This window comes from Perognathus longimembris, chromosome 1, assembly GCF_023159225.1.
Source record: "Perognathus longimembris pacificus isolate PPM17 chromosome 1, ASM2315922v1, whole genome shotgun sequence".
NCBI classification, from domain to species: domain Eukaryota; kingdom Metazoa; phylum Chordata; class Mammalia; order Rodentia; family Heteromyidae; genus Perognathus; species Perognathus longimembris.
The window spans coordinates 14571501-14588549 of NC_063161.1; the positions used below are offsets into that span (position 1 = coordinate 14571501).

The 17049-nt window shown below is 36.1% G+C and overlaps 2 protein-coding genes across 2 annotated transcripts in view; one reads left to right on the top strand and one right to left on the bottom strand.

The window, feature by feature from the left end:
* LOC125359410 (PARP1 binding protein) overlaps positions 1-711 on the bottom strand; it is a 43457-nt gene extending 42746 nt beyond the window's left edge. Inside the window, exon 1 of the mRNA XM_048357175.1 lies at positions 689-711. The gene's annotated coding sequence lies outside the window, so the exon portion shown is untranslated. The remainder of the gene's footprint in view (positions 1-688) is intronic.
* Positions 712-791: 80 nt separating this feature from the next.
* Nup37 (nucleoporin 37) overlaps positions 792-17049 on the top strand; it is a 32488-nt gene continuing 16230 nt past the window's right edge. Inside the window, exons 1-5 of the mRNA XM_048357206.1 lie at positions 792-916; positions 2145-2364; positions 9416-9540; positions 12701-12773; positions 15430-15524. Coding sequence (XP_048213163.1) covers positions 2197-2364; positions 9416-9540; positions 12701-12773; positions 15430-15524 — 461 coding nt within the window. The 5' untranslated portion in view covers positions 792-916; positions 2145-2196. The remainder of the gene's footprint in view (positions 917-2144; positions 2365-9415; positions 9541-12700; positions 12774-15429; positions 15525-17049) is intronic.

Here is a 17049-nt window from a genome sequence, read left to right on the forward strand (position 1 = left end):
CTGATGGGTATAAATTTCATCTGTATAATAGGAAAGATATTATGCTCCTAATAAAATTGTAAGAACCTTAGTGAAAGGTATACAACCTTCCTAGTGCCAGGCAATCAGTAAATGCATAATAAAAGGCAGCAGGGATGACTCTTTTGTCCTAAATATTCCTTGGGAAGAGGATATAACATCAGGGGAGGTAGGGGAAATTGTGGGGTGGGAATCTGCAACCCATCATGAGAACAGAACCTGAGTTCCTGGCCTACTTAGTGGCCTTCACACAGGCCACTCAGGGCCTCAGTCATCCAATCTGCGGCCTATCTGCCAAACCTTCCCGCTCCAGGGCCAGCCACAAGGAATGAAGTCTGCCAAAAAGTCCCCACACTGGGGTAGAGGGGAAGGTGGGGGGAAATGAGGTAGGAGGTAACAAGATTGATAAAACATGTATGAAACTGTAACCCCTCTGTATATCACTTTGACAATAATTAATTTTTTTTAAGTTCCCACATTGGAAGTGGGGCTGTGGCTCAAGGTGATAGAAGGCTAGCCATAGGGAGAAAAGCTCGGCCCTGGGTTCAAGCCCCACGACCGACAACCCACCAACCCAGGCAGTCACAAACACCTTTCTTTACACGCCTGTGCCTCTTGAATTGTCGCTCCGAGTAAGGTAGACGGGCGGAAAGAGGCTGGCGGGACTCACCTGGCTCACAGATGCCCAGAAGCAGCCAAGGCCGCTGAGGAAAAGTTCAAACCCGCAGCTGGAAGGCCAACACCTCCTAGTCGCCGCCGCTTACATTTCAAATCTCGCGGGAGCGCCCGGGAACCAATCACCGAGCTCGCCCTTCGACCCGGAAACAGAAGCGGGACGCGCGCCGAGGCTTTCCACAGCCACGCCAGACAAGCCTGTGGTGACTTCCCGCCTTCTGTGGTGCGTATTGGACCCGGAGCCCCCGGGGCCTCGCAGCTTCGCTACTGGCGACCACGCGCCCCGACATGATCCCGGGGGCGTTCTTATTTTTCACCTCGGGTTCAGGGAGATGGGAGCGGGATGCGGAGGGACGCTGTTGGCTCCGGGAGAGGCTACGGGCAGCCCGCCGTGTCCACGAGGCCTTGTGGATGTTAATGATGCCAGGACTTAGTGAGAACGAGGTGAGGGGCTGCCACCCGAGTCTGACCTCGAATGGCTAGTGGTGACCACTTCACCTCCGGGTCAGCTTGATACGTGTCCACTCTGGGATGGTCAAACCTGAAGGTTACTAGTTCACAAGCTCCCCCCAGATGGGACTCATCTGATTCTCGGTAGACACATAAGGAGATACATAGTGATGTATGTGTTCTGGAGCCCAATTTTGGGCTCAAGCTATTGTGTCTAGTAATTTTAACACTTAATAATAATAAAACTCATAAATTCGTTATTCTATGGGAATACTACTTCCAGCGAATACACAGGAGGGATCAAGTTTCGTGCCTGGTTTTTGTTTGGTTGATTTTGCAAGTCCCAGTGCTTGAACTTGGCCTGGACACTGCCCCTGAGCTGCTTTTTTGCTCAAGGCTAGCGCTCTACCACTTGAGCCACAGTGCCACTCTTGGCTTCATGCATGTTAGGCAAGCACTCTGCCACTAAGCCACATCCCCAGCCCCTCCTGCCTGGTTTTATGAATAATCTGATAGTACACATAATGGTCCAACTCCTCCCTCCAGATCCTAATATCTTTGGACCTGCTTGTTAAAGCATTTCTCAAGTGAGTCATAACTATCCCTAGATTTTGATCAAACCTTTTTCTCTAGCACCATTACCCAAAGTACAAATTTTCAGATCCTGATCCTGCTTGTAAGTTTGGCAAATAAACCTCTTACAGCCTCAAAGTCTTTACTGTTATATGAGTATATTTTCTGTTAAAATAGTTACATCTTCAAATGCTATACATTTTAAACAGAAATTTACAATGTTATAATTGTGGCTATCATAAATGTGAGAAAGAGGAAAGCTGTGGAGCAGGGCTGAACTGTTCATAATTAGATTAAATTTTAATTAAATATTTCTGTCATTTGTTGAACTGTACATGGCATTGTCAATACCCAACCATATTTTGATTCATTTTTTAAAAATTACTATCACTGACCATTTGTAATTGTATTTGTACTTTAATCCACAGTTTTGTGACAGTATCCAAAAGGCTTTTTATTCATTCAACTGCGGAAATTTTGATGTACAAGATGAAGCAAGATCCTGCAAGAAATTCTGCCACCTACACTGTGGATTGTGAAGATTATGTGCATGTGGTAGAATTTAATCCCTTTGAGAGTGGCGATTCAGGAAGTTTAATTGCATATGGTGGCAATAATTATGTGGCTATTGGCACGTGTACATTTCAGGTTAGTCTACAAACCACCACCCATAGCAATGAAGATAATTCACTGATTAAGAAAAATCTATGCAAACCAAAAATATATTGGATTGAGTTTATGTTTAAAAGAAGATATGAACACCCACACAGAAAGACATTCCCATTAATGTGTGACTGTGATTTGTGCAAACTTTTCATAGATAGTGGAAAAGAAGGAGAGCATGAAGCTTTTCTTTTGCCTTGTGATTAGTAACAAAATATTCTGGTCATTAAAAACAATGAGTAACTGCTGGTATATATACAAAAATCTGCAATTAAATGAAACTCAATTACATTCTGCTTTACTATAGGAAACAAGGTAATGGTGTGAAACTAAAAATGATTGTCAAGGAAAATTGCAGGTTTTACAATATTTATCTTTCCTGTTAATCTACTTAAAACTTTTTATATATCTAAAGCTTATGGTTAGAGTATCCAAAATGCAGGTTCGTATTAGCAGAGCAAACAGTCCACCATGTCCTTTAAGAGCATGAATTCTGGAGTCAAAATGTCTGTAGTTAGTCCTAAATGTATTTCAACCATACAGCTTAATACCTTTTCTATAAAAATGAGGAAAATAGTGCTCAATACAGTTTTGTAAGAATCTAAGTAAGTATTTGTAATGCTCCTAGAAGACGTGTTATGTTGTAATCTGTATAGAGGTGTTTTTGTTTTTTCTTTTCCTGTAGCTTTTGTTGATATGGGCAATAGAGTCACAGCCTCATAATTAATCATCAAAATAAAACTCTTCTAAGTAAGCCCACATCAAATTTTCCCACAGGAAAGCTAGACCATGTGTGAGAGAGGATAAACAAATTAAGTTTAACTCTGGAGTCTCCACTTAATCCTTTGTTTACCAGAATATTTCTAGAATATAATTTCAAATTATAAATAATTAGGTAATTTGACAATGGACCCATTTTCAAAGAAATACTATTTTCTTTTTTACTCAAGAGGCAATTTTTTTTAGTTATAATGTCAAAATGCAGTTAAGGCCAGGTAGCAGTGGTTCACACTTGTAATCCTAGCTACCCAGGAGGCTGAGATCTGAGGACCATAATTCAAAGCTAACCTAAACAGAAACGTTTGTGAGACTCTTAATCTCTGACCACCAAAAAGCCAGAAGTAGAGTGTGGCTTAAGTGGTAGAGCACAATCCTTGAGCAAAAAAGCTCAGGGACAGTGCCTAGAACCTGAGTTCAAGCCTCAAAACAGCCCTTTCCCCTAAAAAAACAACTGGAAAAGAAAATGGTGACTTGGGATTTTTAGTCACTTGAATAGTCACCCTGAGACATAAAACTTTCAAATGAGCTAACTCAATACTGTTAGTAAGAATATAATGTGGACTTGCAAGGATAAATTTAAAGTTAGAGTAGCCACATAAAAGTAAAAGCAAGTGAAATTTTAAAGAGTATTTTTTGCCCAGTATATCCAAAATAATTCACATGTAATCTATATAAAAAATACTAATATTGTATATTCTTTTTGTACTTTAAGTTTAAAGTCATAGTGTATATTTTATACTTCATGGAGTATATACATATCACATTAAACTTCAATTTTGGGGGGTTTTGTTTTTGTTTTTTTTTTTTTTTGCCAGTCCTGGGCCTTGGACTCAGGACCTGAGCACTGTCCCTGGCCTCTTTTGCTCAAGGCTAGCACTCTACCACTTGAGCCACAGCGCCACTTCTGGCCATTTTCTATATATGTGGTGCTGAGGAATCGAACCTAGGGTTTCATGTATGGGAGGCAAGCACCCTTGCCACTAGGCCATATTCCCAGCCCTAAACTTCAAATTTTTAAGGCCTCGTGTTACTAGTAGCTACCATATAAAACAGCACAACTCTCTTTATCTTTCTTTATAAATTGACAGTATTTATAGCAATAATCTTTAGTTCTCAGTAGTATATTACAATCCAAAGGAGTCAATATATTTGAAAATGAATTTCAGAGTTGCATTAAAATGTTTAAAAGTGTTATGTGGGAGTGGTTGTTAGAATTGTCCATGGATTTTGTTACTTATCACCTCTGTTTGCAATTGCTGCTTATAATGCTTTAATATAGAGGTGCTAAATCTGCTTCTTTGCCTGTGTTCACCGAGTAGAGACCAGTTATGGACAGATATTTGCCACCATTGAATCAAACTTACTCTGTATAGCTCCAGAGACAGAGTTCCAGAGCAAAGGGTAGAACTTACATGGAACCAAACTTGCGGTTAATCTTATTCACTCTTAACACTATCTCCCAAGTGAAAGAGTTCAGAAATTTTTTTTGCAAGTTGTTCTGCTAGAGATTAAAGTATTAGATGAAAGAATCAAACTAGACTAGATAAACTCCAGTTTTGTCTAACTGAAACTATTCTGTATTTGGCCTTAAAGGAATATGGGTATGGCAGAAAAACTACCAGTTTCAAACCTTTGAATAGCACTTCTACCACCCCGATTGTGCCCTAACGTCAGATTGTTGGACCTTTATATAATCATTCCTCTTATGACAAATTTTCCAAAGTCTCTTAATTTCCTGCCTATGCACTACTACCTACACCCCAAATTGAACCCAAAATAGCATTCGTCTCTGCCTATACCACACATACAGTCTGTTCTTTTTGTTGGCTCAATAGCAGATAGCGGTGCCAGGAAAAAGAGATTTCACCACTAATACATAAAACTCAAACTGTATAGTACCTGAGATTTTGTTATGCCTATGATCATCCAATAATTTTATATATAATTTGGGTAAAAAATATAGGGCCTAGTTTTTACCACTTTAGTTTGAATAGCAAAGTAATTTTCATTTTTATGTAAAAACTCTTTAGAAGATTGATTTATTAAGTGTAGAAAAAGTAGATGTTACCCAGACTATTAAGTTGCTATGCCTAAACTTACTTTAAAAATTCTTTAGTGATTGCTGTCTTGGCGTATCTGGCTGTTCTTTGTACAGCTGTTAAAAACACAAATTAGGAAGTAATCAAATGTAGCAGTATTTTTTTTCACCTGAAAATTAAAGTTTTTCTAAAACAGTATCTGAATTATAGGGAGAAAGATGTGTGGAGTAGCTGTGAAACAACTTGCTAGAATGTCGGAGTCTGTCTTAGAACAATCAAGGCATGTACTATAATTGATGAGAGTACACATTATATAACACTGCATTTACATTTGGGATGAATTCTTAGAACAGTCCTTCCAGTAATCCTGTCAGCATAGATATTCAGATACTCTACTATATATCAATTTCCACCTGCTTTGTATTTTTTATTGTTATAAAAGTGATATATAAAGGGTTTACAGTTACATAAGTCAGGTAATTAATACATTTTTTTTTGGACAGTATCACCTCTTCTGTCAATCTCTCCCAATTTTTCCCTCCTGTTCCCACCCACAGGTTGTATACTTCATTTTCAACATTGTGTCTGTCTAGTGAGTACCATGGCTGCATCTGTTCACCCTTTCTCCCTCCATTTTCCTGAAAGTTTTATAATAACATACCTCTTATAAAAGATAATACAGTTTTTTAATAGGGAAAATTCCTTGGACAGATTTATTGTGAACATTTTTCTGTAGCCTTTAGACCCAATTCAAAAATCAATTTAAATAACAGAAAAATTATATTTTTGTTTTTAATTGTAATATTTAATGCTTATAAATATACATTTTAGCCTGATCTGTGGCTCACACCTGTAATCCTAGCTACTTAGGAAACTAAAATTTGGATGAAGTTCAAAGCCAGTTCGGGGAAAAAAGTCTGAGACTCCATCTATAAAATAACCAGCTAGAGGCATGGTTCAAGTGATATGATAGAGTTTCAGCCAAGCTAGCTGAGCAAGTGTGAGGCCGAGTTTGAACCCCTATACCAGGAAAATAATAATAGTAATAATGTTTTATGTATATATATGATAGAAACAAAAGTAATGATCAGACCCCTGTATACTCTATATTCAGCAGTCTCTAGCCTAAGAAATGGGTGGGACACATGCAGTTCTTTGGAAAACTTCCCTTACTGACTTCCTTTCTCATCCCCAAGAAATAACTATGTCTGAAACTTTGTGCTGATGTCAGAGAACTTTTTTGTTTTCTTTTAGTGCTAGAGATCAAACCCAGGACTTTGTGCATGCAAGGGAAGTACTCTACACTGAACTCCATCCCTAACCTTATGTTTATGATTCCTTATTTTTCTTTATAATGTTGCTATTGTATAGATGCACTAAACTAATATGTTTTAAACAATACTGATGGTATTCTGTATTTTGTTCTTTTATACTTTATTACGATTGCTTAATATATTTGTGAGAGTCATTGATGTTAAGCTTCATTTATTCCTGCTACTGTGTGACATGATCATAGCACAATTTATCCATCCCTATCATGTTGGTTATTAGGGATATTTTTAGTTTTCTAACATTGAAAGCATAGCCAATATCCATATTGTTGCCATGTTTTCATTATGCTTTTGTACCTCATCCTGTAGGTTTGTTCTTCCTAATTTGAAAGCTTCATATTTGATTTCTCTTTTAAGGTGTTAAAGACATTTTATTTTTTTTGGTGGGGGGGGGTCATGGGGCTTGAACTCAGGGCCTGGGTGCTGTCCCTGATCTTTTGAGCTAAAAGCTAGCTCTCTACCACTTTGAGCCACAGTGCCACTCTGAATTTTCTGGTGGTTAATTAGAGATGAGAGTCTCACAAACTTTCCTGCCTGAACTGACTTTGAATCACAATCCTTAGATCTCTGCCTCTTGAGTAGCTATAATTACAAGTGTAGCCACGGGCACTAGGCTCATAGAGATATAGACATCAATATTTTATACTTGGCCAAGCTCTTAAGGTTTCTGTTGCATATTACTCTTTGTTTTGTTGGCTTTTTGAAACCACTTAAAAATGTAGAAAAGATTATTAGATCATGAATTATATAAAGCAGGCCATTGGATAGATTTGGTCATTGAGCCATAGTTTGCCAGCCGCTGATTGCAAAAAGGATCTAAAGAATCATTTAGTGAAATTTTATTAATGTTAAGTCCTGGCTTTTCTTTTCCTGAAAACATTTTTAATACAAACTCATTCTTTCTTTTTTTAAACTCATTCTTGAAAAGTTGGATTTGTTGTGTCTACAGTTCTTGTTTCAGCATTTTAAGTATATTAGATCCTGCTAGTTGGTGTTTCTGCTGAGTCAGTTACTAATCTTTGTAATTATTACTATTCTTAGGAAATCTCTTTTTGAAAGGACTTTTTCTTTCTAGCTTTCACTGCTAAAATTGATATTTCTATATATTTGTATGGATGTGTGTTCTCTGAATTATTGCTATATTGCTTCTAGCTGTAGATTTGTTTTTATCTTGGTTTTCAAATATTCATTGTCTTTATGAAATGTGGCTATTGGTACATTCCGTATAGAATGGAGAATCCTTTGCACTGTCTCTTCAAATATTGACTCTTTTTCCATTCTTCTGTTTATTCTTCCAAGTAGTACAACCTTTCTTTTCATCATCTTTTTGTTGAATTTTAATAGTTTTTATAAACCTAGCTGCATCTAAGAATTAGTTTTTCATTTCAAATATGATATCTTCATCTTTTGAGGGTTGTGTTTTGTAACTATTCATCTCATTTATTAACTTCATAGTTTTTTACTGAAATAATTGTATATTGTTATGGGGTACAATGTGATGTTTTGTTACACCATGTAGAATGGGTAGACATTGTACATCCAAAGACAAATGCCTTTGTTTCTATAAGATGCTTGGGACCACTACGAACATATGATCACTTTGAAATAAGTTATTTGTCATTTTCTGGACTGTATAATAATGTGACTTCAATTCTCATTCTAATGACATTTGGGCCAGCAAAGGGTAGAGATTACTCACAAGCTACTATTTCCTTTTTCTGACTATCACCTGGTATAGGATTTTTGTATAGCAAAGTTTTCTGGTATTTGTATCATTGTTATTTGTTTGTTTTTCTACTTCCTCCTTAGATCTATGCAGAGGTCTCTGATCCTTTGCACACTGAACCTTTTAAGTCATTGTAACAGCCTTGATGCCTTGCTATTCACTTATCTGAATTCTCCAAATTCAATTTTTGCATTTTTATAGTGGGAGAACTTCTCAGGTTATTGTTCACATTGCCAGCGATAGCTTGTTTTAAAATTGAACTTTTGCTTGCCTTCCAAGTATATAAACTTATGAGTGTTTTAATAAAATAGAATTTGATGACTAAGATGACTTTTTAAAGCATTTGTACTCCTCAGAATCAAATATTCAAGACTTAGTTAACTTAGTATTTGAATATTCACTTCATGGATTGTAATGGACAAATGAATTACACGTAACATCTTACACATATATAATGCAGTATGTAATACTACACAGACATAATTATGGTAAAACTTCCCCAAGGGACTGAGAATATGGCCTAATAGTAGAATACATGCCTAGCATGCATTAAGCCCTGGGTTTGATTCCTCAGCACCACATATACAGAAAAAGCTGGAAGTGGCACTGTGGCTCAAGTGGTAGAATGCTAGTCTTGAGCAAAAAAAGAAGACAGGGACAGTGTTCAGGCCCTGAGTTCAGGCCCCAGGAATGGCAAAAAAAAAAAAAAAAAAAAAAAACACTTTCCTAAGTACTTTCCACATAGTCAAGACTTTGCTTAGTGTAATGCCTATATAATTCATTTACTTGTACTAATTTAACAAGCATCTCATTCTTAACGTTTTTATGAAGTTTATTTACTGTTAAAAGTAAAATGTCTTCTACAATAAAGTATAGCATGTTTACCATTTGGATTTGGTTGTCTTAGAGATTTATATGGTGAGACTCGCACAACTTTGTGGGTATTTGAGAGTAGGAGTTGGTTTTTGTTTTTCCTATATTGCAAGGGACTAAAACAGGGCAAGCTGAGCTGCATTCCAAGCCCTGGAGATGAAATAGTTAAATCTCACCATCTAATTTACCTTTAAATGCTTCAGATGCATGTGTTTGGCTTCCTGATAAATTCATTATAATGAATTTTGGACATATTGTTTTTCCTAACATGTACTATGTGTGCTTAGGAGGAAGAAGCAGATATTGAAGGAATTCAGTATAAAACACTACGAACATTTCATCATGGAGTCAGAGTTGATGGCATAGCATGGAGCCCAGAGACAAGACTCGATTCATTGCCTCCATTAATCAAGTAAGTAAGTTTCAAGTCCATTATCTATTAGTGTCAGTGCTAAGTAATCCCAGGTCTGATTGTAGGGTCTTTTTTACCCTTCATGCTCATTTTTCACAATCCTAGATGTTTAGGTTTATTGACATTTACTGTTGTTTAATAATTAAGAATTATCATCTTTGTGACTTACATATGTAACCACAGCAGTTATCCTTTGACTGTATTTGGTCCAAACTACAAAGCTGATGGCTCATGCCTATAATCCTAGCTACTGAGGAGGCTGAGATCTGAGGATCACAGTTCAAAAGCTGCCTGGGCAGGGAAGTCTGTGAGATTTATCTCCAATATACTACTCAGAAAAAGCCAGAAGTAGTACTTGGCTCAAGTGGTAGAGCTCTAGCCTTGAGCACAAAGACTCTCAGGGTCAGTGCTCAGGGCATGAGTTCAAGCACTAGGACCAACAAAAAATTTAAAAAAAAAAAATGAAGCCTACAAGCGGTTTACCAGGGTCATTGTAAATTCTTCTCTTACTATAATTTAATTATTTAAAGTATAACTGTTAAAATAAGATACACTGCTAGAACAAGGTCACATTTAATAGTACATAAATCTCTAATTCTATTCCTTGGGCTTCATCAATATTCGTGAAGATATTTTTAAAGTAGTAATTGCTTTTAGAAAAAAGTCTTAATAATGACTACAGAAACCTTTATGAGGTCAAGAGTATGTCAGATCACCTAAGGTTTGTTACAAAACCCAAATCTGACTCTGTACAAATGCCAAATCTAAAAGATATCTTCTTTCAGTAAACAGTACTTTGCAATTATAACTAAGGGACAACTTTAATACCATAAAATTCTCATCTCTTAACTGAACGGTTTGGTAAGTTTCCACAAATTTATATACTTTTATAATGCACACCCTATTACATAGCCTTATGTCATCCCAGAAAACTTCATATTCCATCCTCATTAATCCCTAAAACACAACACCCTGCCAAATCAATCACTAATCTAATTCCTCTGACCAGAAATTAGTTTTCCTATTATAAAGCCTAATATAAATGGAAGCATCAAAAACATATTTTTTGTGTCTGGTGCATAGTTTCTAAGTCTTAACTGGGCATTCCTTAAGAGAGAAACAGAAAGTACCATTCTAGTTGATACCACACAGGCATTTCAATCATTAGTACACTGTGAGCACTTTTTGTTTTTATAGAAATTTCTGTCTAGCAAGGTTTGAAAATACTTTTTTTCTTAGTTTTTTCAAGTTTTAGCTAACTTAGTTTTAGTTGTGAATATTTGGCTATTGTCACCTTGCATACATCCTTGCAAACAGTTGTTACGATGTTCACTTCCGAAATGTTCACAGTATCTGGACCTAAACAAGACCAAGTCTTTATATTCTTTTTTGGTGGTAGTAGAATTTGAACTCAGAGCCTCATACTTGCTAGGCAGAGATTCTACACTTGACCCTTCAACTCTTAAGTCTTTGCATTTATAAACACATTTTGGAAAATTTTTTAATTAAATATTATTGACAAGGTGATGTACAGAGGGGTACTGTTACATAATAAGGTAGTAAGTACATTTCTTGTCTTATTTGTTACACCCTCCCTCATTTTTCTTTCCCTTCCCTAGTTCAGATAAGCATATATACCAAATCCAGTGTACCAAAATCATTGTATCAAAATCATTGAAAATAATTTTGAACACTAGTTTTGAATTCTGCTTTTTAGTACTTATTTAACTTACATATTCTAGTAATATATACTGCACTTACAACTTCCAGTACTTATGACTGTGTTCCCATCTCCTATTCACCAAATTTGAGGAAAGGGTAAAAGGCAAACCAATGCAACAACAATACTTACAAGACAATATGTTGTAAACAAACTGTACAACTGGGGGGGGGGGATGAGTGAGAGGGTAACAAGTTGGACAAGAAATGTACTCACTACTTTATGTGTATAACTGTAGCCCCTCTGTACATCACCTTCATAATAAACAATTTTTTTATTTTTATTTTTTGGCCAGTCCTGGGGCTTGGACTCAGGGCCTGAGCACTGTTCCTGGCTTCTTCTTTTTGCTCAAGGCTAGCACTCTGCCACTTGAGCCATAGTGTCACTTCTGGCTGTTTTCTGTATATGTGGTGCTGGGGAATTGAACCCAGAGCCTCATGTATACAAGGCAAGCACTCTTGCCACTAATATCCCCAGCCCCATTTTTAAAGATTAAAGTACATGCTTTTATAATAAAGATATCCATTCTTAGATCCAATTCATTTTTATATTTAAATGTATAAAATTATTATTAAACTAGTATGTAAACTATAGGCTCTGAAAAAATGTATTATCTTTAAGTAGTTGTACACGAGAGCTTCAATTCAACATGTCAGTTTATGAGTACAGTGCATCTTTATCAATTCCATCCCTTTCATCCTTCTTCCCTGTCTCTCCCAGCACAACCCATCCCCTCAAATTGTCTGGTCCTACTCTCACATATGTAGATTTAATATTATGATTATATTCATCACCCTTGGGTTCTTTTTTTACTTAATAGTTCTTTCAGAGTACTTCAAAATTAATAGAATTTTTGTCATGACTACATAGTGTTCAGCTATGGCTAAGTATAACTTTGAGTCTTTAACATCATTGACTTTATCTTACATTTACATATCCTTCCTTGGGTTTATCATTAGCATATGACTGTGCTAAGTTTTGTTCTTTCTCTTCCCTCCTATTCTGTCCATCTCTGCTTATTTTTTTTTTCAGAGCGGCAGGAGAGTAAACTGTTTGCATTCCTCAGTGCTCTGAGGTTTTCTCATTTAACTGAAGGATAAGTTCAATTCCTCTAAAGTAAGAAAAAAAAATTCAGAGAAAAGTAGAGCGTACAAGGCATTCATTACTGGCTTATCATAAAATTCTGAACTTCTATCATCTAAGAGATAAATCCAGGATATACTAAAATGTTATGCATTCTAAAATAAAAATATTTTATTTGCCTATTACTGTAATAGCTAGATATTTTTATAACCAAGCTGAAATAGCCTTTCCCCTTCCCAGCCCCCAAAAAGCATAATTACCACTTATAATAAATCATCTTGATGACTTGGAGGGAGAGCTAAGTTGTAGGGAGAAATTTTGCTTATAAAGGCTACAAGTAGGTTTGTTTGTTTCCAGATTTGGTACCTCAGCTGCTGATATGAAAATTAGAGTATTTACTTCAGATCTTCAAGATAAAAATGAATATAAGGTATGTTGATGAGCATAATTTACAGATGTTTTCAGAACTTTAAAATACAGCCTTACTTTTTGCTAGTTTAATTATATTCCAACTTAAACTACCTTTGTGGTCATTAAGGTATATAGTTTAGGATCTCATTTTATTTATTATATTCTGTAACTTCTTAGTAATAACTGAATATTTTAAGTCTGATATCACTTTGAATAAAATATTAAGAACAGCAAATTAGAGAATTAAAAGTTCACAATAAACCAGAAGCTAGTGACTCACACCTTTATTCCTACCTTCCCAGGAGGCTGAGATCTGAGGATCGAAGCCAGCCCATTCAGGAAAGTACATGACACTCTTATTTCCAGTTAACCACCAAAAAGCTACAAGTGGAGTTGTAGCTCAAGTGGTATAGTCTTGAGTAAAAAAACTCAAGGACAGTGCCGAGGGCCAAGTTCAAGGCCTAGGACCTGCACATACATAAAAAAGTTTACAGATAATTAAAGTTTATAGATAATTATAGTAAAGTGAACACACATGGAATAAGAGTTGAACTTAAAGGGAATAGTTAGTATAGCCTAGCAAAGGTGGATTACAATAAAGAAAATGGATATGTCAAAGTCTGATATAATTATTGACAGAAAAGTCACAATGAAACTCACTAAAGGTGCAAATAATATGTATTAGTAATTATAACAATATAATCAACTACTTGAAATTTGCTAAGGCACACACATATGCATATACATACACTCAAGGTGAGTAAAAAGAAAAAGTTGAAGTGATGAATATATTAAGTTGATTGACTACAGTAATTATCTTCAAATGAGTATGTATATCAAGCCATCAAGCCATGATCCTATCATGGCATCTGTGGCTTATTTTATAAACCTAGCTACTCAGAAAGCTGAGATAAGAATACAGTTTGAAGCCAGTCAGGGCACAAAAGTCTAAGAGATTCTTCTGCAAATATAACCAGCAAAATGCAAGGCTGTAGGTATATACGCTCAAGTGGCCAATGAGCTACAATGCCAAAGCCCAGTAGGTCAAGCCCTAGTTCTAGCACAAACTATTACCTTGTACTTTTTACATACATACAAATGTTAATGTACCACAGAAAAACCTGAAAACAAAAGTCAACTTTTAAAGTAACAAAAACACAGGAGCGGGGCTGGGGATATGGCCTAGTGGCGAGAGAGCTCGCCTCGTATACATGAGGCCCTGGGTTCGATTCCCCAGCACCACATATACAGAAAACGGCCAGAAGTGGCGCTGTGACTCAAGTGGCAGAGTGCTAGCCTTGAGCAAAAATGAAGCCAGGGACAGTGCTCAGGCCCTGAGTCCAAGGCCCAGGACTGGCCAAAAAAACAAACAAACAAAAAAAAAAACACAGGAGCTAGACCTCCTGCATTTAAAGCCCAGCTCTTCTTTTTAATAATGGTCTTACTGGTCAAGTAACCCAATCCCTTTGTTCTCTTTCCAATTCAAAACATAAAGGATAATTGCCAGGTGCTGGTGACTCACACCTGTAATCTTAACAACTCAAGAGAATGAGATCTGAGGGCTGTGGTCCATAGCCAGCCTAGGCAAGAAAGTCTGTGAGACTCTATCTCCAGTTAACTACAAAAAGCCAGAAATGGAACTGTAGCTCAAGTGGTAGAGTGGTTGAGCAAAAAAAAAAAAAAAAACTCAGAGATAATGCCCAGACTCTTGAGTTCAAGCCCCAGGACCAGCAAAAAAAGAAAGATAAAAGATAATTAGAACTTCTACCTTGTATGATTATCAGCATTGACTGAGCCAACTCATATAATACACTATAATTATTTCTACATGTTTTCTGTAGTGTAGCAACTCATATTGGTTAAAATTATTTCTTAGAAGAATGATATTTCCTACTAGTAAATGTTAAAAATGAATATTTTAAAGAATAGTAAATAATGTACAAAGCAATGGCATTAACCTTTCCAGTGATTTACATAATAGTTAAAATTGTACAGTAAGCTTATTTACAATGGTCATAATGTATATTCCACTATTGATTAGTAGCAGACTATATCATAAATAACCAAATGTATAAATGGTTCACGTAATTCTTAGGTTTACTTCAGTGATACATTTATTAATCTTAGTACTGAGGTCCAATTTGAAATGGAGGCAGGAGGAAGAAAGATACCTATTAAGATAATTCAGTATCTGCTAGGCACCAGTAGCTCACACCTACAATCCTTGCTACTCATGAAGCTAAGACCTCGAAGACCACACTTGAAAGCCAGCTTGAGCAGAAAAGAAAGTGAGGTTTATATTATCTGTAAGTTGTAGTGAGTGTGCAGACAAGCAGAAACACAGTAAAATGTCTAGAGTACTCTATGAAGGTTTACTAACTTTATTTTTACTTAAGCTTTGTACAATAAGTGACAAAGTAGGTGATATGAAATTATGTGTGTTTTTGTAAGAAACACATGCTAGAAAAGAAAAACTAAACCAATAGTGATTTGAATGGTCGACTTCTTTCCAAAATAAACTTTCCAGAAAAGTGGGTGGATATGCTTTAAAAATAGAAGATTGCTTAAAAAAAATAGAGGAGAAAAAAAAGCATGTGGTGACAGTTTCACCACAAATAAAAATATAAGGTAGAAATATTGTAAATTATTAACCTTATTTATTTTTTTTCTGTCAGGTTTTAGAGGGCCATTCAGATTTCATTAATAGCCTGGTGTTTCATCCCAAAAATGGCCAAGAAATTGCAAGTGTGAGTGACGATCACACCTGCAGGTATGTTGCTTATGTTACAGCCACAATTTTGAATTTTCATTTTAATTTAATGAGAATTATTATTTAAATTAGAAAAGCGTAACTTACAACTCCACAAAATGTTGTAAAAGAAGCATACTTCATTTGAATTTTAAGTATAGTCCAAACATGAGCTTTAAAACCAGTGAACTGAGTTCTGAACCCAGCTAATGGAAACTTTCCTTGTTGATTTATCGTCTTCTCTTTCTCTCATTTTAGATGTCTACGTTTATAAATGTAAATATATATTGGATCATTCTCCAGTACTGGGCAAGATCAGTAGGTTAATTTACGTATTTTGAAGTTGTTTCGTAGATCCTCTATGATGTTATTGTTTAATTAAAAAACTGTGACACCAGGTGGGATGATACTTATTGACAGATGCAAAATTCTTTATAAAATTTACTGCAGATAGAATACATTTCAGTATCATCTCTTCCCCTCACCCCCAATTTAGAACAGATGAGGTAGCTCTAACATTGTAATAGTGCCTAAAGCTGGAGAATATCACAAGTGAAGAACAAGATGAAGAGCAAGAATAGGAGGTGGGAATAACCTGAGGAGTCAGGAGTGAGATGAGTAAATCAGTCGTTAGGGAGGTGTCATTTGCTTCATTTGCTTTTAGTAATACTGTGAGCAGAAAAATCAGTACTCTACTGTTTTGAGTGGTTTTAATGTATGTATCATTTCACATTGGAAATTAAGCTGTTCACTTTTTTTTATCTTTTTGTAGCTGCCCTTTTTAAAATTGTAGAGTTATATTGTGTACCACTTATTAAATTTTTCATGTCAGAGACATGAAAGATTTGTAGACATTACAATTCTAGGGCCTTAAATGTTAACAAACACAACTTAAGACTTGAAGAATAATGGACTATTTCTAAGGTACTAAATATAGGCAATTCGCTTCTCGAAAACATGGACTTCCTGAAATAACAAAACCTGAAAATGAAGGAAATGAATATCTTTACAAGCCAAGAAATAACCTGTGAATAATCCACATGTCAGAGAAACCTAGGAGCAGGATTTTTTTTCTTGTTGTAGACTGAATTTTTTTTCTTTATAGATTATTAATGTCCTCCAAGAACTTGGAGGATTGCCAGCTTTTTATTATATCAAGCGATAAGAACTTTTCTAAGTCACTGAGATTGGGGGATTCATACATCAATATTTGGGAGCTAAATTGAGAAGTCATCATGTTAGTTCAATAATGAGTAATAAGCTAGTTCAATAATGAGTAGTAAGCAACAATTCTGTCTACTGGAGCCAAACCTCTTAGATAGTGTTAAAAAGAAAAAAAGGAGGGGAGGGTGCTGGGAATTTGGCTTAGTGGTAGAGTGCTTGCCTAGCATGCATGAAGCCCTGGGTTTGGTTCCTCAGTACCGCATAAACCCCCCAAAAACCTGGAAGTGGCACTGTGGCTCAATTAGTATAGTACTAGCCTTGAGCAATAAAAGAAGCTCAGGAACAGTGCCTAAGCCCTGAGTTCAAGCCCCAGGGCTGGTGG